Raw genomic sequence first — 25,445 nt, 5'->3', positions numbered from 1 at the left:
TTGCGCATGTTAGTGCTATAGAGAGACAGTAGTGTTTCGTTGTCGTATCATAAACAATTGGCATGTTGGCTACGCACCCATGATACCTAGCCAAGAAGCCAATCGATTGCACATATTAGTGCGATAGAGAGACAGATAGTGTTTCCTTGTCGTATCGTAAACGTTTGGCATGGTGGCTACCAGTGGCGGATCGTTCAAAGAACTCGATTCCCACCGGCTTGTCTAATTTCAGCCCGTTAAGTACTTTCACGATCGGTTTATGGAGAAAAGGAAAGCAAAATTAGCTCCGGGTTTCCTACGAATATTTGTGACGCACCGCCACTGGTGGCTACGCACCCATGCTGCCTAGTCAAGATGCCAATCGTTTGCGCACATTAGTGCTATAGAGTTTCAGTTTTATTTGAAATCACGTTAGGGTTTGTATTATTATTTTTGACCCGAATGAAGTCCATCCAGGTTCTCATGATGGAGTCAGGAGTTGGTCACCAGGAGGCCTACCGCGAACCACGTTCGACGTGTTGCCTCTCTGTCGCACTTGTAAATCCGTACGTAAGTGTGATAGGGAGGTAACTTGTCGAACGTGGTTCGCGGTAGGCCCTCTGAACTCCTAATCTATTCATTATAATTCCATCGTGTTTGGGCTCAAAAGATTTGCCCTGACGAACACCATCGATCTAGATGAGGTCCAGGGTCTCATGACGGAGTCAGGAGTTGGTCACCAGAACTCCCCAGAACTCCTAATCTACTCATCATAACTCCATCGTGTTTGGGCTCAATAGATTTGCCCTGATGAGCACCATCAATCTAGATGAAGTTCAGGGTCTCATGATGGAGTCAGGAGTTGATCACTAGAACTCCTAATCTACTAATTATAATTCCATCGTGTTTGGGATCAATAGATTTACCCTGACGAGTACCATCGATCTAAATGAAGTCCAGGGTTTCATGATGGAGTCAGGAGTTGGTCACCAGAACTCCTAATGTACTCATTATAATTCCATCGTGTTTGGGCTCAATAGATTTGCCCTGACGAGTACCATCGATCTAAATGAGGTTCAGGGTCTTATGATGGAGTCAGGAGTTGGTCACCATAATTCCTAATCTACTCATCATAACTCCATCGTGTTTGGGCTCAATAGAGTTGCCCTGACGAGCACCATCAATCTAGATGAGGTCCAGGACAAACACGATGGAGTTATGATGAGTAGATTAGGAGTTCTGGTGACCAACTCCTGACTCCAGCATGAGACCCCGGACCTCATCTAGATCGATGGTGCTCGTCAGGGCAAATCTTTTGAGCCCAAACACGATGGAATTATAATGAGTAGATTAGGAGTTCTAGTGACCAACTCCTGACTCCATCATGAGACCCTGGACTTTATCTAGATTGATGGTGCTCGTCAGGGCAAATCTGTTGAGCCCAAACACGATGAGGTTATGATGAGTAGTTTAGGAGTTCTGATGACCAACTCCTGACTCCATCATGAGACCCTCGACCTCATCTAGATCTATGGTGCTCGTCAGGGCAAATCTTTTGAGCCCAAACACGATGGAATTATGATGAGTAGATTAGGAGTTCTGGTGACCAACTCCTGACTCCAGCATGAGACCCCGGACCTCATCTAGATCGATGGTGTTCGTCAGGGCAAATCTTTTGAGCCCAAACACGATGGAATTATAATGAGTAGATTAGGAGTTCTAGTGACCAACTCCTGACTCCATCATGAGACCCTGGACTTTATCTAGATTGATGGTGCTCGTCAGGGCAAATCTATTGAGCCCAAACACGATGAGATTATGATGAGTAGTTTAGGAGTTCTGGTGACCAACTCCTGACTCCATCATGAGACCCTGGACCTCATCTAGATCTATGGTGTTCGTCAGGGCAAATCTTTTGAGCCCAAACACGATGGAATTATAATGAGTAGATTAGGAGTTCTAGTGACCAACTCCTGACTCCATCATGAGACCCTGGACTTTATCTAGATTGATGGTGCTCGTCAGGGCAAATCTATTGAGCCCAAACACGATGAGGTTATGATGAGTAGTTTAGGAGTTCTGGTGACCAACTCCTGACTCCATCATGAGACCCTGGACCTCATCTAGATCTATGGTGCTCGTCAGGGCAAATCTTTTGAGCCCAAACACGATGGAATTATACTGAGTAGATTAGGAGTTCTAGTGACCAACTCCTGACTCCATCATGAGACCCTGGACTTTATCTAGATTGATGGTGCTCGTCAGGGCAAATCTATAGAGCCCAAACACGATGAGTTTATGATGAGTAGTTTAGGAGTTCTGGTGACCAACTCCTGACTCCATCATGAGACACTGGACCTCATCTAGATCTATGGTGCTCGTCAGGGCAAATCTTTTGAGCCCAAACACGATGGAATTATAATGAGTAGATTAGGAGTTCTAGTGACCAACTCCTTACTCCATCATGAGACCCTGGACTTTTGATGGTGCTCGTCAGGGCAAATCTATTGAGCCCAAACACGATGGAGTTATGATAAGTAGATTAAGAGTCCTGGTGACCAACTCCTGACTCCATCATGAGACCCTGGACCTCATCTAGATCGATGGTGCTCGTCAGGGCAAATCTTTTGAGCCCAAACACGTTGGAATTATAATGAGTAGATTAGGAGTTCTAGTGACCAACTCCTGACTCCATCATGAGACCCTGGACTTTATCTAGATTGATGATGCTCGTCAGGGCAAATCTATTGAGCCCAAACACGATGGCATTATAATGAGTAGATTAGGAGTTCTAGTGACCAACTCCTGACTCCATGATGAGAACTTGGACTTCATCCGGGTCAAAAATAATAATGCAAACCCTAACGTAATTTCAAGTAAAAATGCGTTTTTCAGAATATCGCCGCCAAATAACACTAAACCCTACTCATAGTGTTGTGTTCCTGCCGGTGAGTAAGGTTGCCAGAGCTCAACGAGGGGAGGGAGGGGGTTAGGGTCGGCAACGCGCATGTAACTCCTCTGGAGTTGCAGGCATACATAGGCTACGGATACTGCTTACCATCAGGCGGGCCGTAAGCTTGTTTGCCACCGACGTAGTATAAAAAAGGACCACTGAAAATCCATCGATAAGCGAGTCTGTTGTTAAGCATAGTGTAAAAAATTAACTATTATTAAGATTTTCTAATCGCAGTATATAGCACTTCTCGGAACTCCGTAGCTGATTACGAACGTAACGAATGCCTTACAATCGAGCACAGGTCCGTCCTCTAAGCGCGCTCCGCGCGGACTGAGAGCGGGGCGTCGCTGCTGCGTAATTTATACGTGTTTTAAAAAAATATAAATTTACAGCAATGTAGGTCCCATAGTTATGATTTTTTTTTTATAGGTTAACATAAAGTTACAGTTTGCTATAATATTATTTTTAAAGCAAAATATGCGTACAATTTGCGGAAAAAATATATAATAAAACCCTGTTTTCGCCAAAAAAATGAAGAAAACTCGGAAGGTTATTTATCAGTTTTTTCAAATGAATCTTCGATTGTTCATCATTCCAGCCCCTCGTACGAGATATGTTGAATCAAATTGTAGTCATTCATGTACCAAATGATTCTTGTTTACAGCAAAATTGAGAACCGAAACGCCACATCTCACTGCAAAATTTGGAAAAGACTCCCAAAAAAACTCATTAAAAAAGAGGTTTAAAAGAGAAAATGAAAATTTGAACTGTTGGAGCCGCTAGTTTAGGAAACGATTATTTAAGTACGTTACCAGTTTTTGAATAAATACTAATAGTTACGTCGTAATCTTGAATGAAAAAGGAAGCATTTTACAAAATACGCTCGTCTGTAGGAATAAGGACTCTTAACTCGTGCTTAAAACTCCAGGAGGTATATTCAAAAGATTTTACTTCAACCAGAAATGTCACTATTGACAGCTGAAAGATCATTCATTCATACATAAATAAATAAATATTATAGGACATTATTACACAAACTGAAAGTCCCACAGTAAGCTCAATATGGCTTGTGTTGTGGGTACTTATTAGATAACGATAAATATAATATTACAAATACTTAAATACATAGAAAACACCAGTGACTCAGGAACAAATATGCGTGCTCAACACACAAATAAATGCCCTTACCCTTACCAGGATTTCAATCCGGGACCACCGGCTTCATAGGCAGGGTCACTACCCACTAGGCCAGACAGGTCGCCTATATACGTCCCGCTGTTGGGTACAGGCGTCCTCTCATATGCCCAAGCCCTCTCCTTGGGCTATAGTCCCCACGTTGACCCAATGCGGGTTGTGGACCCTAGAAGGATCATATCCATTACAAATTTATAACAAGAAATTACTTTAAGAATAGACCTCCTTGACTTCACATAAATGGGTAGGCTTTAGAGACACTTATAAATGGCGCATTTTTTTTTAATTCGGGAAGATAGAGAAATTATGGCAGTAAGAGAGCATCTCTTACTATAATTTCCTGATTGAATGTTATTTACCTAAAATAAATCTAAAAACATGTAAGGTCATGTGGGGTAAGAGGAACATAGTTTATTTTGATCGGGGAAAGAAAAACAGTAACAGGAGGTTAAGGAGGACAAGTTTTTCTCTTATCCCAATGTTTCTCTTACCTTATCTAACCTTAATTTAATCACCTAATAAATGATGATGACAGGACAAACCAACAAGTGACCAGATGTGATATCAAACAGACTCAACAGATATTATCAGTGATAAATGTGTTTTCTTTCGATCGACGAACTTCGAACGATAGGGAGTGAAGATTTATCGTTCCTTTATTCACTCGCGGAATAACATTCTTTTATTCATATGAAATTTCCGATGTCGCTGTTTTAGTAATTCGACATAATGTAATTTTTATTGAAAGAATTGTTTTTTTTTTGTTTTCTTTCATTGCATTCTTGCGCGTACATTTTAGCACTGAGACCTACGAGAATCACCAATGGCATTGGTTGTAATTTACATCTCTTCTCCGCTCGCTTGCTGTGTATGCATGTATGCACCGTTCAATGGTGTGCGTGTTGCTGCCGCACACACAGTCAGTATTAAACGATCTATCATACGAGACGCGTGTGTTTTCTTGAAGTTTTACCAACACCTACCCGGCTTGTTACAAATATACTATTTGGCGACGACGAGTGAAGAATTAGGACTCTTATAATCAAAAGTCCCCAAGGTACGGTAAGCTGCAGAGAAAAAGTACCACCCATGTATACAAACTACTATGCAGGGGTGGTACCTTTTCTCTGCAGCTTACCGTACCTTGGGGACTTTTGATTATAAAAGTCGATTGGAAGATTTCGGGAAGATTGACGATGTTCGTAACAGACAAAAAAAACCCGCAAGTCTTCTCTCATCTCCGCTCATCACAGCGTCAGTAGAGAGGCAGCTTTAGGCTACAACTACGAACATTGACAATCGAAGTTTCGTTTATCTTCCTCTCTATCTCGAATATTAAAGAACGATAGAGAGGCAAATAGTCCAAATTGATGAAACATACAATTATAAGGTTTTATTTTTCCGACATTTTCACAATCATTTACAACACGACAAGCTGAATCAGATATTATCTACAGCTAGAAAGACATGCAACATCACACGACTTTATTTATTTATTTGATAAAAGACGGAAATACCTACAAGCGTGACAGAGTGGTCAGAAACAAAACAACGAAAATAATTTATGTTGACCCACATATTTATTTGGTGTAAAAAAAGAATATTCAAAAACAACTGATCTAAGGAGTGTGTTTAAATACACTGTAAAAAAAAAATTGGACAAACTCATTGAGTAGGTATGGTATAATTATAATTATGGTATTTTTACTGGCCACCTTATAATAAAATGACTAAAATAAGAATTCTATTTATTTATTTACACAATTCAGATAAACTAAATAACTATCGTCCTGATGATTAACTTAGATTGGGTGACTATTAAACAGGATCCCTTTTAGTATTAGGTGGCCAGTAATAGACGGTTTACCCTAATTCAAAAAATAGCTAAACTTAATACAGAAATAAATTTTCATCCATACCCTAAAACCGATTTTGTTGTTAGTTACAAACCGGTCTGTTGGTCGGTGTAACACAGTTCGCAAGTCTGAATTTTTGTGTAAACAGTAGGTAACAAAATATTTTGTTACGCAGCGCCAGCGGCTTACGTGAGCGAATAACTTGCGAACGCGTAGCGGCGCGGCGCGGATGAATCAATCCTTTTGATACCTATGGAAGTGTCCTACGTGGGTGATCTCGTTGCGAACGCGAATGCCGTGAGCCGCCGCGCCGCGCCGCTTCGCATTCGCGAGTTATTCGCTCACGTAAGCTGCTTTACTGTTTTGAAAACATTTTTTAACCTATATTAGCTTCTTTAACAGGGACCCGATACTACAAATTTCAAACTGAACAGATAATACCTTGTGAATACATACATTTTCCTAACGAAAACTGAAATCCCTTTAGCTTCCTCATTCAGAAATACGACATCGCGCTCCAATGTTAACATTGACAGACAAGCAGACACGCGTATAGCAACGTAATGACAAAATAAATGTAGTGTTTACGTAAGAGGGTTGGGCTTCTTGGTTAGCGGAAAGCAGAAAGTCTTCTTGTTCTGAGGCTGGCACGGTGCCTGTTATTGAATTGCTGGAGCAGGGCGTGCGGTTCTACTTACATCACAAGGTTTCTAACCCCTTTTTAACCCCTCTAACACTGAAATCCCTTCTATTTTTTATAATAAAATATTTGTACGAATTTTCAAATTTTTGGCATCATATAAAACTTATAACCCATACAAACTTTCATCCCCTTTTTAACCTTAGAGCGTGAATTATTCAAAATCACTTCTTATTTCTCGTACATATTATAAATGTAAGATGAGCTAAATTTCAGTCAGTCAAGACATACGCATTTATATTAAAAAGGTTTAGAACCATGAAACAAAAACAGGTTTAATTCATACCTACGCAGTACAAGATTAACACCACGATAATCTCATAAAAACGTTCACGTTTACTTTGCCTAAATTTAGACGCCACTGTCGCCCACACCGCGCCCCCGCCCCAAGTCGCGCGGGATCGGAATACCTAATGATTTGTCATCCATACGAGTACACGCTAATGCTATGTCAGCTTTTGTTCCTCATCCGATACGAAGGAATTTCAACATAGTTTAGAGATTGGATTACGTAGAAATAAGATACTATCCATGAGATGCTTCATAATGAGATGGTATTGCTACTCCTCTGTGACGTTGTCGAAGCTTGCTAATTTACGTGACGTTCCATGATATGCCTAGGTCCGAAAGATCTGGTGTCGTCTGAACAGGTTGAGAACAGGTCATGGCCGCTGTAATTATTTCCAACATAAGTGGGGTTGGAAGGAGTCTCCGCTCTGCGAGTGCGGCGAAGAAGAACAAACCATTGAGCACATATTTCGGCGCTGCCCACTTCACTTCTATCCTGGCCCAGCTGAGGATCTAGATGTCTTGACACCCGACGTAGTTACCTGGCTTAACAACCCCAAAGCTGTTCTCTGATTGCCTAACCATGCATGCCATACGATTAAATAAATAAATATGCCTAGGAATTTAATGATCTGCCGGATTTTACGATCGGCCGCTGATATATAAAACACATCACCGCTCTGTGCCGAGTAAGTTTCTAATTAACAGTATAAATTTTATATTTATGATAGGTTCTTATTTTCAGGTACTCTTATAAGCAGCACCTACTTCTAAAGTACAGCCACGGACTTTAATTGTTGAGCCATTTAGGGTTTACTTTGTATTGGACATTTCAAACCGTTAGTATTGATAACAAAATTAGCTTGAACCCTAAATGGATCATTATAAACATGCGATGCCTATATCGCTTGATCGTATCTTTGGTAACCGTATTGAAACTTTAATAGCCTAATTTCAAAATCAAGTGACCGTACATTCCAATTCCATTCAAATAAACGTAAGACACGAGCGGTTCGCAGTTAGACCATTGATTAAAAGCTCACTTAAACATTTGGCTGTTTTATCATTCTTAAGGAAACTTTTTCTAAATCGCTCCGATTGCTTCATAGAGCTTAAAGCGATCGCATCAGTATCGGAAGCTTTAAAAGGTTGTAATCGAGCAGAAGGAGCTTTTCAGTTTGCCCGATCTAAGCAAGCTTCAAAAGGAGCTTTCAAGCTTCAGAGTTGTTAAGATTCGCGGGCTTCCGGAAATAATCGGAAGAAAAATTAAATGATAAGGCAGATAGATGTATCCTTTACCTTCATTTCCTAATAGCGTCTTATTTTTATAAAACCGAATATCTGGGAGACTGCGAGCTTTTTCGGAAAACATATAAATACTCAAAAATACGCGTTTTCCCAGAGATTAGACCTAGCTAGATCGATTTTTCGCCCCCAAAAACCCCATATAGCAAATTATATCGAAATCGTTAGAAACGTTCCCCCCCCCCCCCCCCCCGCTACGAAACGAAAACCCCCCGTCGTAGAAACGAGATCCCCGAAATATATAATATATATGTATGTATGTATGTATATACTTTATCGTACATAGAAATAAAAACACGAAAAACACAGTTACGGAGTAAATTAAATACAACAAAGGCCAACTTAGCCCTGTATGAGATCTCTTCCAGTTAACCTAATTAATATATATATGCTCGTTTAAAGGTATAAGATTTATTTATTAGTTTTAATACCTGACATTAATAATAATCTGGAGAGCTTCTTTATAACCTTTTATATATTTTTTATTCGGCGAAGTACTCGGAGATAAGAAATGTAATGAAACATTATTTTTCAGAAAGGGTTATAATTGTATAATGTTTGTTGTGTGTGGTAGAATGCATTAGCATTAGATTAAAAGTTAAGAGCTTATGGACGAGAACCTTTTAAATCCACACGTTTAAAAAAAGTTATTGTTTTCGTCTAGTCGTCAAAGTCAGAAAAACAATTCTGTGGCCCTAGTGAAAAAGGGTACAAGTCTCTGGCAGCGCAGGTGTAAAGGGGTGTAAGTTCCACGTAACACTTATGGCCTTATACACCTAAACTGCCAGAGACTTGTACCCGTGTTTCACTAGGGCCACAGAATTATACCTATTTATTTCACAAATTGGGGACGCGTATTCTGACTGTATTAAAAGATTATGATCTGGATTTGTTTATATCAGCTGTCAAACTGTATGTCTGTTAAACATTCAGAGGTAAAAATAGAACCATGCTCAATCAATCAATTTTTCGTGTTATGGCTCCATCAAGGTGTTGATGATTCTGCCAATGTCGACACCTTGATGGAGTATGGCTCCACACGCCACCGCTGGTTTAAGAAATGTCACTGTTGACAGTTGACAGATTAAACCATAACAAATCCAGATCAAATTCATAACCTGTTATTACAATCAGAATACGCCTCCAGGTATAATCCAGAGTCCAGGTTAATGAGTATTGATTGTTATAAGAAAGACTACCACCGATTCGTAAAAGATATCCTTTGTTCCGAGAAGATCCATTGTAAAAAATATAAACATTAACGAATGTTCCACTTTGTCTCCAGCTGAATGCGCGCCAACCCTCGCCCCATGGTCTCCAGAAACCACGAGCGAGACCAACCACGCCATCTACGACATCAACGACATCGTCCACTTCGAGGACAACGACCTTGTCATGCGTGACTCGAAGAAGGATCACAATCTTCTCGACAACTCCTTGGACTTGGAGCCGAAGAAGTGCGAGTGCCAGCACGGGGGCGGGTGTGTGGGGGGCGTGTGTCTGTGCCCGCTGGGGTACGCGGGGGTGCGGTGCGAGATCACGCTTGACTTGAAGGTGAGACTATTATATTTTCTTCCTTCCAACAGTTTGGGAATATATTTAAATCTTGGATCAATTATAAAAACTCCTGAACCTCCCTCTAGACTCCTGTATTGTCTGAACATAGTGGATTATTTATTAGTGAAGGGCTCTACGCGATCTATGATATCAACGGAGCACTCTTGAAGCTGCATTCAAACTTCAAAAAATCGTTCTTGTTTTGATATTTACGCTCGTAGGTATTTGACAATTATTATTATGGTGCCAACAAAAGCTATATAAAGTCAAAAACAGTTTTTAAAGTTCAGATACCGTAGCTTTTCTCCCGGGGTATCACGATCCCGACAGACAAGAAATACACAGTGTGTAAATCCAATACGAGTGATAAATTAAACCAGAATATAAAATTTATCAGTGGAATGTTTAATTAAGAAGTTTTTTTTTAATTACACTTAATATTGACCCAAAAATTATTATTTTTTTTAATTTACCGAGCAGCAATGTACTACAAACGTTACAAAACATGACTTGACATTACGAGATATAAGCTTCTTATAGTAAATGCCAACAAGCGTCAACTTTAGTCACTCACGCATTTTAGTCACTCGCGCGTCATGTTTCGGAGAGCCTAGGACAGCACGCAGTGTGCGGTTATCGTGGCCGCTACTCATAGACTACTAGGTCTGTTAGTACTTGAAAATGGTGACCTATGAGTATGTCCTCCTAAATGTATCGCGCGAGTGACTAGAAATACGTGAATTTCACTGTAATATCAGCTTAAGAGGGGAGTGACGTGATCGTCCATACAAAAAGGAGGAAACGTTTTTCCACTTCTAAACATTTTCCATTCTCCATGATTTTTAGTATGTTATTGCAAAATTAAAAACTAGGTTTATAGGTTTCCCCCTTTTTTTTAAAATTTGCAAAACAATTTTTTTAAGCTAAACTTATAAACCTAGAAACTACACATCAAAATCAAAGTGATTTGTTAAGATTTAGTTAGTGGAAACCGTTTTCTCCCGAAATGGTATTTCATAGAAAAATTACCGTTATTTCGTTATATTCAAAAAGCTATTCCTTCCTCTTAATGAATAGCAATGTCATAAGAGTACAAGGCAGAAAATATTTCCAAAACAGTCTCCCAAAGATTTATGGTCCGTTCTTGTATTTCATCAGCTTATTAAAAACAAACGCCCTGTTATAAATGTAGCACATTTATAATGTAATGAATGCATCGCAGGGAACTGGAGGCCAACTTTTACCATAACAACATTGAGGCCGATTCCGATTAAACAATTTGATATGGTCTTCATCTTGTTTTGATACGCTACCGATGATTGGCGCTGACGAAATGCAATGAGACATTTCGCTCGCACTTTTTGTTGTGCGTAATATGCCAGGGTACGTAGCCAACATGCCAATCGTTTACGCTGCGTAGGGAACGAAATACAACTGTCATTGTAGCACTAATATGGAAGAGTGATAGAGAGACACAAAGCGTTTTATCATCGTAGCACTAGCGCAAACGATTGTCACCTTGGCCACCCTGATGACACGACGCAAGTTTGTATCGAAATAAGGTGAAAGTGAAAACCACATTAAGTTGTTAAAACGGAATTGACCTCCTGGTTACATTTGAACATTGTTTGACGTGCTGAGCAAATTCTGACGTCGCTAAGTTGAATTTTTTATGCTTAGCAGGTATTCCACTCCGGAAGTTTGAAACCTACACTTTCCGAAAATTTAATGTGTTTCTTGAGAATTTATATAGGGTGAAGTCGTGTATTTAAATTACATTTTTAGTAAAGCTTCCTGACACGGAGTCTTGGTTTTATCTCTATTTGTGACTGAATGATGTTTATTGACAGTTAAAAGGGAAGTATCCCACGCGATAATTCATACAAATAGAGAAAACGTTTTTCTAAATATTTTCCACTCTCCATGATTTTTAGTATGTTATTAACACAATGAAAAACTAGGTTTATAGGTTGAAAACCCAACCTGTAATTTCTTCAATTATACAAAATGATGTATAATACCAGTTTCAGCAAATGTCGTAGATTGTTTATGTATCAAAATTACGTTGAAATTAAGTCGAATTTCAGAGAAATTGTCACTTGTTTTGAAGTAATTTCTGGAGATAATTGATTTCGTCTAACTTTTGTTCACATTTCTTCAAATTTATAATTAACAAAAATGTAGTTTATTAAAGTTGAAGTACAGTATATGTGTAATACAAAAATACCATTTTTAGCAGTCCAAACTTTATCGGGACCAGATCGACACAATCAGTGCATTACGCGCGTTTACCTAAACATCCATCAGTACCCCTAGTGTAACTAAATTCGATTTCCAAACGTGACGTACGCGTTTGCGTTTAGTCTCATTTTGTATTGGATTTCGAAAGAGCGCGCCAAGCGGGACGTTTTGGAAACTCAAAATCCTATACAAAATGAGACTTAACGCAAACGCGTTCGTCACGTTATGATGTCGATCAAAGTTACACTAGGGGTACAGAAAACAAAACATTACTAATTAGGTAGGTCTGTTTTCACAAAAATAATTTATTAAAATGAAAGATAACAAAACCTGCTATTAGAAACCAGTACTTGTTACTTCTAATAGTTAACAAAATGTGTACAATTTTATAGACTAAATCTATCAATTTGACATTTAAGCGACTAAAATCGATAACGGCCTCTTAATAAAAAAACATCATATTGTAGCTCTGTGGTTGCTCTTTGGACAAAACTAGATGTGTAAGAGTTATTTTTCTAAAAACCGTGAAACTGCGAAGGTATGTCTTCGTTACCGAGCTAATTAAAAACAGTCCCCCCGCCGTTATTAATGCCGCTAATTTGTAATGCACCACAAGGGTCTGCGAAGTTTGACGCGAAAATATTAAAGTGATCTATGTGTGGGAGCGTACGAAATATTAAACTTGTCGTAGTGTGAGTGGTTACTTTGTAATTTGAATTTTTATTTTATAAAGGTCAGGAATATTTTATTATTTAGTTATTTTCGGATAAGATGTTTGAAAGAACTATCTATAAAACAATGTACAGTGAGCTGCGAAATTGCATGGAGAAATCATGAATGAATTCATTGATATAGTCGCCATCCACTTTTGCAGCTGACGGTACCTGTACTTATTTGTCTAATGTCAATGTCAATGTTGTGTGTAAGATTAAATAAATTATATATCTATATGTATAAAAACAATTAAATGTGCACCTAATGATATGAAAACCATCATGACATGTAACTTGGCGTTATAAATAAAGTATTTGTATTTATTACGCCAAATTATCTTGAGATTTTTGAGAATTTAATATCAGTCTTAAGAGTTATATTAGTCATGTCTACACCTCCAACATTTCCATCTACAACGGTCCAAAACTCCAAACAGACTCCTCATCAACTAGGATATCCATCTCGACGCACCCACACCGCATACCTAAACACAGCGGCAGCCCACTCTCCTCCAAACCCAGTTTTCGTGACAGAACAATATCTTCGATTACAGATAGTGCGACTGCGACGACGACAGACTTTACGAGAAGCACACACGTATTAGCGCCACTTGCACCAACTCACTAACCCGGGGTTAATCGGTTAAACTGTTAACCCAGTGTCAAATGATACTGGTAACCATGGTAACTCCAGGTTTAACCGGTTAACCCCGGGTTAGTGATTGGTGCAAGTGGCCCTTAGTAGGTTAAATGAAATATTTTTCTTAATTGTCTGCAGGTGCCACGTTTCAACGGATCGTCGTATCTGCGGCTGCCGGGTCTTGGCAACTCTGCTCAGTCGTGGCTTGACATACAGGTAAAATATCATACAACATAAATCCCGACCAGAAATATATGATCATTGTCAAGAGGGCGCTGTTATTCTCATGTATAAGGTGACAGTTCAGTTTAGTATGAAAAATTTAGTTCCAATGAAATTCCGCAATATGGCGCGTGATCATAAATATTGGTCAGGCTTTAATTATCAAAAGCAATTACTGCCAACCTAGTGAAGAGTTAGTATGGGTTACTACTAAGTTAGGTTATCCCAAAACTAATTTTCACATGTCTAACGGTCGAACGTATTAAGGTTCTATAAGTTTATTGTAACATCCCATGTACCATATGTACTTCTGAATAAATTATAATTGATTATTTGATTTACGATTGAAGATTTACATAACTGCTTGTGAAATACGTAAGCGCAAAATAATCAAGCTGACTTTTGTTCCAACACTTGAACTTTAACATGAAAAAAGCTAAGAAATTTATAAAAGAAGGAAAGTCAATAGAGCCGAATGCAGACTTGCACAATGGTCTACATTAATTCGCCCGCTGAAGGCATCTGTTCATTAGCGGGACTTTCCTTTGCGTCCGGACTTTAAAAAAAAAGTTTGAAAGACTACCTAGGGTTGTCGACCGTTCTAAAATAAATTTACTACCTACGTTCACACAGGCTGCTTAAGGTTTTTTATTAAGAAGGTACGATGTATAGTGGAACTTATTCCTTTGTGAGATAGAAACGTGGCCAAAATAAGGACTCTATAAACATAAACTACTTATATTACAGTAGATGTAATATTTAATTAATATAATTCTGTTAAAAAGATATGTCTGAACTAATCTACGATCGATCTAGCTAAGTCTTATCTCCGGGAAAACGCGTATCTTAGAGTTTTAACAATTATATCTCAATAATGTAATTACTATTTATCATCTTTTACCAGAAAATGTGCTAGAAAGGAGAAAATATGAATGCATAATAAATATTTATCAAGAACCTTCTACAAGTCATAAATAAATAACGTAATGTATAGTCGCTACGAGTTTATGTTCAAGCTTATTGCTTCATCGTTATGAAACAATTATTCGGTCGTACCTTTGTTTCTTTTCAGAATTACTATAATTCGTTATCCCTTGGTTATATTCATCTTCAGCCAGCTTCATCGCCAGTCCGTGCATTTTTTACAAGTGTTTTAAATTCAGAATGACTGCCCTGCTTTATTCTGATATAGGAAGCATTACATTATTAGCAGAACAGGTGGCGCAACCGAAAACTGCGTCGTCAAAATGATTTTTATATTTTAAGATTTTTATTATTATATATATGTTAGTCTGTAAGGTATGTATATATGGGCCTTAGTTGCCTAAAAATAAATGATATTTATTTAATTTAATGTAACCACAGTTTAATATAAATATCAGCGCGTGACGCTTTATATGCGTAATTAGTCTGTCTAAGGGTAGTACTTCACCTGTCTAATTTCTTGGTCCAATGTGCATTGGGTCTCACTCTCTCATTAAGCAAAATGTGAGACGCAAATACACATTAGACTAAGAAATTGGACAGGTGGAATACCACCCTAAGCTAACTTTGTACAGACTTGAATAGAACAAAGTGAGGGAGTGACATTATAAACGTCATATTCCACACTTTGTTATTGCAAATGCCGTGCAGAGTTAGCCTGGTTCGACTCTACGCACTCGAGTGCCCAGGGAGAGCATGGCGTTTTGATATTAGGTTTTTGTAATCAATTCGCCAAACAAAACCCAAACGCCTTCTAGAAGGCCGACCGGAAAGCTACATAGGTAAAGGCAGGGCCAAGCTTAGACTAAGGACCACCCGCGGCTGTAATTCCTCAGATGAATCGATTCAACGCGCCAGAAGGTGACAACCCTAATCAATTGCCGGTATCAAAGTTCTGAAAAATCACCAATGGAAATTCTTATCGTGGAGTTCCTATACCGGTGAAGTACTTCGAGTCTTCCACCCACTTCGAAAAATGAGTAGTCGCGAAAAGATACCCGACTAAGTTCACTTCAAAATTCACTTTTCTTAGTACTCTTTTAATTTTATATCAAACCTTAGCGTAGTAAAAAAAAAACGCCGATTTATTTTCAGCTGCCTCTTCACTCAACTTTTTATTATACAATCTACCTACCTACCTACTGTAATATGCCTACGTAGGAAACACTTAAAAATTTTACAACAATCGTAAACTGCATTAATTATGGAACTAATCTTTTTCAAATATAATTAAATTAAAGCTCCTTCAGACGACGCTTAATTCATTTTTATATGCTATGCATCCAATCTAAAAAGCAAATGGCTTATTCATCTTAAAGAGACTATTTGTGTGGCGATATTGTGTTTACAGTAATTTTGAGTAACGATTTTTAAGTATTCATAGACATCTAAAATAAATATAGATTAAGCTAGGAATTTGAAATATGTACTGATTTTTTTTTTCTAAAATAAGAAATATCAGTTCATATTTTTACATCATTTTCCTACGCATTAATAATTATTTAGATTTTTATTACTAACTCGTATTCACAATACGGTTCTCAAATCTGCTGATATGAAATTCCTTTGTTAGTCTCTATCTTTACCCGCGCAATTTCGATGTTAACTTGGGACATCGCTGTTAAAGGATGTCCTTCTCGATGATCATATATTATGTAAGAATTATGTATGATAGATAAACTTAATAAGAAAGCGATTAAATTTGTAATATGCAAAAAGTAACTAAGTACTAAAAACTCCCACGAAAAGTGGGCTTCAATATTGAACCACGATTTAAGATGACCGAAGCCTTTTGTAGATAACTTTGTTGTTGACTGAGCCCACAGTCAAACTAATTACGTAAATCTTAACAACTTTTTATTTAGTTTTCGCCATGTTGCGGACTTTCAGTGACACTAATTTGTTTTACTGGTAACGAGTACTCTTTGAGATAACGTTGAAAGTTACCGAATGTCACCGAACATGAAGCCAATATACACTGTACCGACTGTACATTTAAAAGTGTTGGTAGCCCAGTGGTAAGAGCGTGCGACTTTCAATCCGAATATCGCGGGTTCAAATTCAAACCCCGGTTAGTACGAATGAGGTTTTTGGAACTTATGTACGTTATATCATTTGATATTTACCAGTCGCTTTTCGGTGAAGGAAAACATCGTGAGGAAACCGGACTAATCCCAAAAAGGCCTAGTTTCCCCTTTGGGTTGAAATATGGGGTCTGATGGCAGGCGCGTTTGTCTTTTTTACTACATTTTTGTGTACTTATGAAATTTCCTGAATGATTTAGGTTTTACAGTAATAAAAGTATTATTTTAGATGACTCGTAGAAAAAGTATTGTATACAATACGATTGTATAAAATACTAATATTATTCAATTTAAATCCGCGGGCCAAAGCCAATTAATTAATATTATATTATATTATATTATTACTTACAATTTATCTCCGAGGTATTGCGAAAATGGTAAATAGGATTAATAGAAGGAAAAACTAAAACTGTTTAAGTTAAAGCCATATCAAATATAAATTCAAAAAGCCATATTTTCATTTCATTATCCCTTTCAATATACTCACTGCTAAAACTGGAAACTTCTCATACGCGCACTTATCAAGTCAGACCCGACGAACACATTTAATTTTAACTTCTAACGCTCTGTAAATAAAGTTGAAGTTTAAGCGAACAAGACTTTTATTGGATCTAAGATAACTCACTAGTCTAAAATTAGTTTTCATATCCTTAACTTAGAGTTCAAAATAGTTTGGCTTTAGGAAAACTTGGGATCGTAGAAAAGCTAGATTTAATTAGTTTGAGTCGTTTATTTGAGATACTTGAAAACTAGAACTTAGTAGTAGATTGGTATTCAAAAAGCTGTGTCTGCTTTATGCTATACTACTACAGGTTTATATATTTGGCAAACTAGGTAGTTTGCTAATAATCAAGATATATTTTTTGTAAAGGGTGTATTTAGGTAGATAATTCTACGAGTTACTGGTATACAACGGCGAGGGTTAAGGACACAGACATGGACATGAAGGGGTACAGTGGCGTATTGTTTAATATGTAATTTTAATTATACGAATTACCGAATTCATATAGAGGTTTATAATAAATCGCTTAAGCAAAGCCTAAAAAGATCATTTATGTCTCTTGAGAAATATATTTTTTTAAATGGATAAAACGGAGTTCGCGAACTAACTAAACTAACTATTGATAGTTGGATAAACTAGCAAACTATTATTGATAGTTGGATAAACTAGCAAACTTGCTACTTTTGAATGGCCCAATCAGCCCCGCGGCGCTCATTCTGCGGCAATTCTGAAATTCAAAACAAATTTCCAAATAGAATATTGCAATTACAATTTTATTTTACCCCTCGCCCGAGATTACGCGTACAAGATGTTAAAAATGTTTAACCATGTTTTCACTCAAGTTCAATTTCAAAATATTTTTTGTAATTGGAGCTCTTCAATTGAAGAATATTATATTTCAAACAATAATTTAGGCTGTCTGTCAGTATACCAGTTAATGTGTTGTCTGCTGTTAAATATTTCAGTATTTAATTATACAGGGTGGTACGGCTCAAACAAAGGCCATTGATAAACCTTATTAAAATTTCGATTTGTATAATTATTATATTACCTATATAGTAATTAAATTATAATATACTATCTTGATGAGAAATTATGATGATGATAGATAAAATAACTATCTTCGGGCTTCAAAGAATTCAAAGCATCTCAAATCAAATGTTAACGTGAAGAGGTAACATTCATATAGACAGAATAGGGATGTTTCCTGTATTTGAAATATATTATTTCACACCATGCACGAAATAAAGCAACATAAAAATACCTACACCGCAGTTATTTTCAGAGCCAATTTCTATTTATTAAATCCGAAAGAACTATAAAGAGTGGGTAACTTGACCGTGACATCATTGTTTTGTATTTCATAAATATTCTTTAGTGGCTTATCGTTTTGACAGTTCGAAAAAAGAAATTAATTTGACAAAGCAGTCAACTACTCTATTGCTTTATGCGCAGAATCAGCAACTTTGCTGCTTTTAACACAATAACGGCTAAATATTCGTTTTGAATTTGCACCCATTTTCGATTTATTCATTGTTCGGTTTCAAGTTGGAGTAGTAAAAGTTTGCTAGGTAAAATATAGTTTCCTTTAAAACTGTGTAACAGAAGGATAGTTTATTGATCCTCTTTAAAGTTGTCTGCGCTCCACTATTATAGGGAAGTTTGAGTTTTGTAACAAAACCTAGAGAAGATTTTTTTCTAGTAAGTTCTTAGTTGAAAGAAATTATAATCTTAATTTTTTTTCGATCGGGGCAATATTGTACTTATAAACAAACTTTAGGTAAAACTGTTGTATTATGCTACGCAGGGCAACTTCATTTTTATATGTGATAATAAATTTATGTATACGAAATCAGACAGATTTATATAAATAATATAGGAAATTTTAAAATGACTACGATTGGTAGCCGCGACCACAGTCAAGTGGGATTAAGTAGGACCTGAAAAATGACGACCGGCTGCATGTGATGTGTCTTGGTCGGGTCAGGATCAATAACTATAAACCTTATGAGGTGTGGGACTTGGTCAATTTGTTCTAAGATTGTCCCATAATAATATTATTTGTTTATTTAAATCCTAAATCATTGGACGGCACCCTCACCCACAAAATAGATCAAATAGAGGAAAACAAGAAATCTTGACTACGTATGAAAATGAGGGGTGCATCGCAAAGTCAAGCGATAAATTTCTCACACGCCATCCATAATTTACACGGAATCAGCATCCATTTTAATTTGTGCTCTCGGACCTAACAGATATTTACGAGCTGATGCCTAAATCAATGAGGATATTGCGAGGAATAGGTATTATAGGATTTACGAGTTTCGTTTATCCTGTTTTGATTTAAGACGACTAATTAGCCAATTAACGAATATCTTTATCATGTTTATTTTACTACTAACTTCTGACCGCGACTTTGTCTGCGTGGAATAATGATGATTATTGATAAAAACTGTCCTAACTCCTTCCCCAGGCTTCTTCTATTTATCTCCATACAAAATTTCATCTAAATCGGTTCAGTTTTTTAAGCCTCAAGAGATATCAGACTCACAGACATATTATTATATATTAGTGGGGATTGACATTAAAAAAAATTACACATGCGATTGTCGTTGCAAAACATTGGTGTTACTAAAATAACACCCTTTCTGTATTCAAACACATCCACTTCAAGTCAACACTACGCGCCTACATTGAGCGGACCCTGGCGCTAGGCCGGGAAAACGCTAGGTTGAAGAAGAAGAACGAAGCAAACCATTTTTTCAAAGAGAACCATTTTACCGGCCATGACGCTGGTTTGATAACATATAGGGGTTTGATGAATGATGACACTTTCCAGCCAGTGTAACTCAGAAACAAAAACTGTTTATTTCAGATAACTCTAAAGCCGTCGAGTGGCGACGGGCTGGTCCTCTACAACTCGGAGCACGCCAGCGGGGATGGCGACTTCTTCTCCTTGCATCTGCGGGACTATTTCGTGGAGTTCGCGTTTGATCTCGGCTCCGGCATCGCGCTTGTAAGGTAAGGATTGTACGGAACCCTGATCATGTTTGTCCTTCCGCTCAGCAATGCAATATGAAATGGGCGACAAGCTGATCCTCTACAACTTGGAGCACGCAGAGGGGATAGTTACTTCTTCTCCTTGCATCTGCGGGACTATTTCGTGGAGTTCACGTTTGATCTCGGCTCTGGCACCGCGCTTGTAAGGTAAGGATTGTAAGGAACCCTGATCATGTTTGTCCCTCCGCTCAGCAATGCAATATGCAATGAGCGACAAGCTGATCCTCTACAACTTGGACCACGCAGCGGGGATAGTTACTTCTTCTCCTTGCATCTGCGGGACTATTTCGTGGAGTTCACGTTTGATCTCGGCTCTGGCATCGCGCTTGTAAGGTAAGGTAACCCTGATCATGTTTTTCTCTGTTTGTTTAGCTAGATAGAAGGCAATGAGCTCTAACCTCAAATCCTCTTCAAAACAGTGAATTGTTTACTAGTTTAATGCAATATGCACTCACTTTCATGCAATAAACGAATATGATTACTTTGTGTCCGAGGGACTAGAGGACAATTCAAACTAATATTGTGACATCAAAATGATATCTACATGATGTCAGTCGCCCGTGCGTCAACAAGTACGAGCGAAATGCACGTGCGACTGACATTATTTAGATATAAGTAATTTTGATGTCACAATGAAATTTTGAATTGGTCTCTATTTCATAGAATTCTCATTGGATATTGCTGTCAGGAAACGGAAAATTCCTCAGCGACAATCTATGTGGTTACAACTACTACGCATAGGCCTCTTCTCATGAAGTCGATTTTTCGATCCTATAATCCTGCACAGCTCGGGCCAAACTGGCGGTATGACTACTACCGAGGCTAAGGTCATAAACTGTTGAAACAGCAATTACATACCTATGTACTAAAGTTAAGTTTTAATATTTGTTGGTGTACACCTACAATTATTCGATGGGTAATTATCCATATTCCAGGTCCGCCTACCCCCTGGCACCGAACAACTGGCACCGAGTATCTGTGAGCCGCTCTGGACGCCGCGCCTCTTTACGCGTCCGAGCCACTTCACCTCGCGACGTCACTGATGCCACCAGGTGCCGGACTACTTCATACTTACATTAAAGCTTTAAATAAATAAATATACATATTTTAATTTTCTCCCGCTGAATAAGCTGAATGTAAGTCGCAAATGTCTAACGCGTTTGCTGCTGCGTCGTTTTTAGCGCCCTTTGCTTGCGCTTCACATCAGCCTGTATAGTTTATGTACTTGTGCCTACGTATCAATAATGACAGGGGACCAGTTATTCCGTCCAGGAACGCTAGAATCGAATCTCCTAAGTGTCTCTAAGTTATGCGAAAAGCTTACTAGTTTTGTAACCAGTTTCCACTGCCTGTTCCAGATCTGTGACGTCTCACGGCGCGGCGCGGCGCCTCTCGCTACGACAGCCGATGCTGCTCGGCGGCGCGCCGCACCCGCTGCCGCCGCGGCTCGCGCTCCACGCCAGCTTCAGCGGCTGCGTGGGTCAGGTTAGTCATTCATAGAGTCTCGATCATTCGTTCTCTTATGACAGTTACACAACATCGATTTGACAGTACTGAAAGACTATGACTAATTTTAATAACAGTGACACTCCTATCGAGAAACGTTTATATGTACACATGAGTTCAAAATGTAGCAATAGAACATTTAGATAAAATGTTGGTCATTTATTAAGTAAAATAAAAATAAAATACTTTAAAAAGTAAATATTGACATGATAGTTAAATAAATGAGTGACTTATTACGCAAGTTCACACGTTGACTCAGGCTTGTTTTTGCTCCCGCGATAAAGATGTACGGTATGACCCACGGCGCCTCTCGCTTCTACAGCCGATGTTGCTGCTTCCACGGCTGCATCGGCACAGACATTTATTCATTCAGTCATTCATTCATTCAATCACTGCTGAGACTAGCCCGGTTAGCCAATCATTCACTCCCTCGTTCATTCATTCAATCACTGGCGAGACATTCGTTTTCTCATTCTCATTAAGTACTTTTTCAATCATAAACAGAACGCCTATGGACTAAACATTCTATTACTAGAAATTTATTGTTATAATGCCCTATTATACTTTTTATTCCTAACGATGTTTGGAAAATCTTAATTTCTTAAGATTAATCTTAAATTAAAAATATAATACTGTTTACCACTTTAAGAACTTGTAAACTCTGTCAACTATCAAATTTTCAGCACACCAGTTCGTAAAGGCTCTCTTGATTGTTCGAAAACTGATGAGAAAGTTGAACTTTATCCACAAGAGTGGCAAAATAGTGTGATGCAAATTTTAGTAGTAGAATTGATTTTTAAATCATGATTTTGAATGATATATATTTACTAACTTTCGTTTGGAGTTTTTTTCACCCTCATACCTTGAAACCCTCGCAACGCTCAAAATACAACTTTTCGAACCACGTATGTTTCGCTTGCTCGGGGATCAATATTAGCACGAGCGGTTAAACAACAACTTTGCCCCCTTGTATAACAAATAACTATTTCCCATTCGCCCACGTAAACGAACGTTGTTTTGACAGCTGGTAATTAATGACGAGGAGCTGTCGGTGGTGGCGTCGGCGCTGGGCGGCGTCAACGTCGACAACTGCGACGACAGCAATGCCACATGCGCGTGAGTACAACATATTTATACGAAGTACGTAGCTAACCAAACAAAATGATACGTAACGTTGGGCATGACTTTGAAAAATTTAGATTTTTTTGCATTATATCATCCAAAAAAAAACTATGTTTTCAGTTAAATGAAACTCTTGAAAAACCTTTTCAAATAGCACCAATTTCGCCGGTCTAGAGCAGACACCAAGTTATTCATAATTCATTACATTTATATAATTATGAATTACATAAGGTGTTACAAAGACCTTTATTCTTTATTAGAGAGACTATCGAAACGCTTTGAAATTCTGTGAATTTCTCGACTAATAAGTTACGCCTTAGAAAAGTTTGCAGCAAAATTGACAGTCGGCATCTACTTGAGGTAGACTCCGTTTATATATTGAAATAGTACATTACGATACAAGTGCGAAAAATAGGAAATTCGAAACGAGTAGCGATAAATTAAAACACGACCGAAGGGAGTGTTTTAAATCGACATGAGTTGTGAATTACCTATTCGCAAATGTATCGTACAACGTTTTACAGTATATATGGCTCTTTAAATGTTCGACACAGTAACGTAATATGCTAATTTTCGCACTAGTGCTATAAAGTAACACCATATGTACTGTAAAGTATGTTTTTGTCGTCGTAATTTATAAGTTCAAACCCTTGAAATCACACGTGCAATCATATTGCAATTCCATAATAAATCGTACAAGCCTGATATCAATTTATATATTTCGCCTTTTTTTCAGAGAAAAACTTTGCAAGGAGACGATAACACACGTACCCTACCCGAAAAACGTGTCAGAAAACGAGATCCACCATTCAATAGTATCTAAGAAAGGCCCCAAAGCAAAGTTCTACAAAATCAAGCCCAAAAAACATATACCACATCTACACAAAGACATGAAAAAGAAGAAATACATCAAGAAACACTATTTGAGGGAAAGGAATAACGATGTGGTCACAGGGGAACCTGCGTATGATGGACAGACATACATGCAAGTGAAATACTTGGATGCAAATGATATTAACTGGGTGGATACAAATACGTATCCCAGTTTCAGCGGGAAGGATAGCTTCATTCATATCGACGATGAAGAAACTATGAAGAGGTGAGTTCTGTTTTTAAAATCTTCATTTTCAAAGAGACCGAATCGGCTCGACTACCTCACTCAGTGCCGGATTAAGTAGGATGAAAGTAGACTGCTTTCCTTTCTGAATATTAACATTATTGAAAATATTTTGACGCAATTTGATGTAACCTCAGCTAAGCCGCTGTTTGACTTATTTCGAATTTTTAATTATAACAAGAATTAGGATCATTTAATAATTTGTGTGGAATTTGTTTTATGCTCCTATTTTTTATAATAATAATATATAAAAAAAGTCAAACGCAGGGGCATATCTATGGTCAATATACCTTTGTACACCAAATTATGTGAAGATACTTTATGTAATGATAACATCTAGAAAGGAAAATGGGGACTATGTACGGAGAAGCGATCGTCTCCTTTCTTCTTAACCTATACAAGTAAGCAAATTAAGAAATTGTTTTGGGAGAAGGCACCTAAATAACAGGAAGTGTGTGGTGGGGGAATGATTAACAACAACAACGCACGGCGTGAGAGAAATATCAACTTATGATGAGACAAATTTTCTTACGGTCACATCCATGCACGGAGAGAATATAATTATTCACATTAATAAGATAACGATGTGTGATTTCAGATTGCTGAGTTACACTGTAGACATCAACATCCGGTTCCGGTCGGAGGCGCCGGCCGGGCTGCTGGTGTGGTCGGGGCGCGCGCGCCGCCCGCCCGGGGACTTCCTGTCGCTCGCCATCGAGGACTCCGTGCTCGTGCTCAGGTCAGCAATGGCTATTCTGTAGCATCACCAACATAGATCAACCGAAATAAGATGGTTGGACGAACATTTTTCCCAAGATTCTCCATCCCTAATCTTCCTCGTAACACTGTCATGCACCGCTTTCACCAGCCCTTTTAGCAGAGCAATCGCCAAATCGGCCACCTTTATCTAAAGACTCTAAAGGAACCATCTGGTTCATCCAGTTGCGGGGCAACTCACACTCATGCTACCAATTGTCAGTACCATCAACATTTTACAAGCTAGTTGGATGTTTCTGGATAACAAAACATCCATCTCCTATTTTGTATTGCAGGTACGACCTGGGCAGCGGTGAGGTGGTCATCATCGCAAATCACACGAAAGTCGATGACGGGCTGTGGCACCGCGCGCGAGCTACTAGGTATGAAGGATATTATCACTACATTTGATGGAAAAAGGACCATTTTCCCCAAAAAAATATAAAAACTTACTGAATTCACATTCAGTAAAATGTCAGTAAAAGTTCTCGTTATCTTCAAACTGTTGGCGAATCTGTAAATGCCATTTTTTATTTTCAGAAACAGACAAGCGGGTGTACTAGAGGTGGACGGTCTGGGCTCGGTCGGCAAAATATCGCCCGGCAAGCTCAAACAACTTAACACGGAAAACGGACTCTACATAGGTATGATTTAAGTGTCCCA

The 25,445-nt window shown here is 38.2% G+C and overlaps 1 protein-coding gene across 3 annotated transcripts in view; it reads left to right on the top strand.

Annotated features, from left to right (window-relative positions):
* The window catches only part of LOC133516448 (pikachurin), a 230,271-nt gene that overhangs the window by 202,362 nt on the left and 2,464 nt on the right, over positions 1-25,445 (top strand). For all 3 annotated transcript variants that reach the window (XM_061849398.1, XM_061849397.1, XM_061849400.1), the window contains 10 exons: positions 9,564-9,832; positions 13,568-13,645; positions 20,097-20,242; positions 21,217-21,333; positions 21,640-21,766; positions 22,812-22,903; positions 23,646-24,008; positions 24,625-24,765; positions 25,079-25,165; positions 25,323-25,426. In XM_061849398.1, the coding sequence (XP_061705382.1) occupies positions 9,564-9,832; positions 13,568-13,645; positions 20,097-20,242; positions 21,217-21,333; positions 21,640-21,766; positions 22,812-22,903; positions 23,646-24,008; positions 24,625-24,765; positions 25,079-25,165; positions 25,323-25,426 (1,524 nt within the window). The remainder of the gene's footprint in view (positions 1-9,563; positions 9,833-13,567; positions 13,646-20,096; positions 20,243-21,216; positions 21,334-21,639; positions 21,767-22,811; positions 22,904-23,645; positions 24,009-24,624; positions 24,766-25,078; positions 25,166-25,322; positions 25,427-25,445) is intronic.

Source organism: Cydia pomonella, chromosome 3 (assembly GCF_033807575.1).
Source record: "Cydia pomonella isolate Wapato2018A chromosome 3, ilCydPomo1, whole genome shotgun sequence".
NCBI lineage: Eukaryota > Metazoa > Arthropoda > Insecta > Lepidoptera > Tortricidae > Cydia > Cydia pomonella.
The sequence above is the reverse complement of the archived record's forward strand: the minus strand, read 5'-3'. Positions and strand labels throughout refer to the sequence as shown.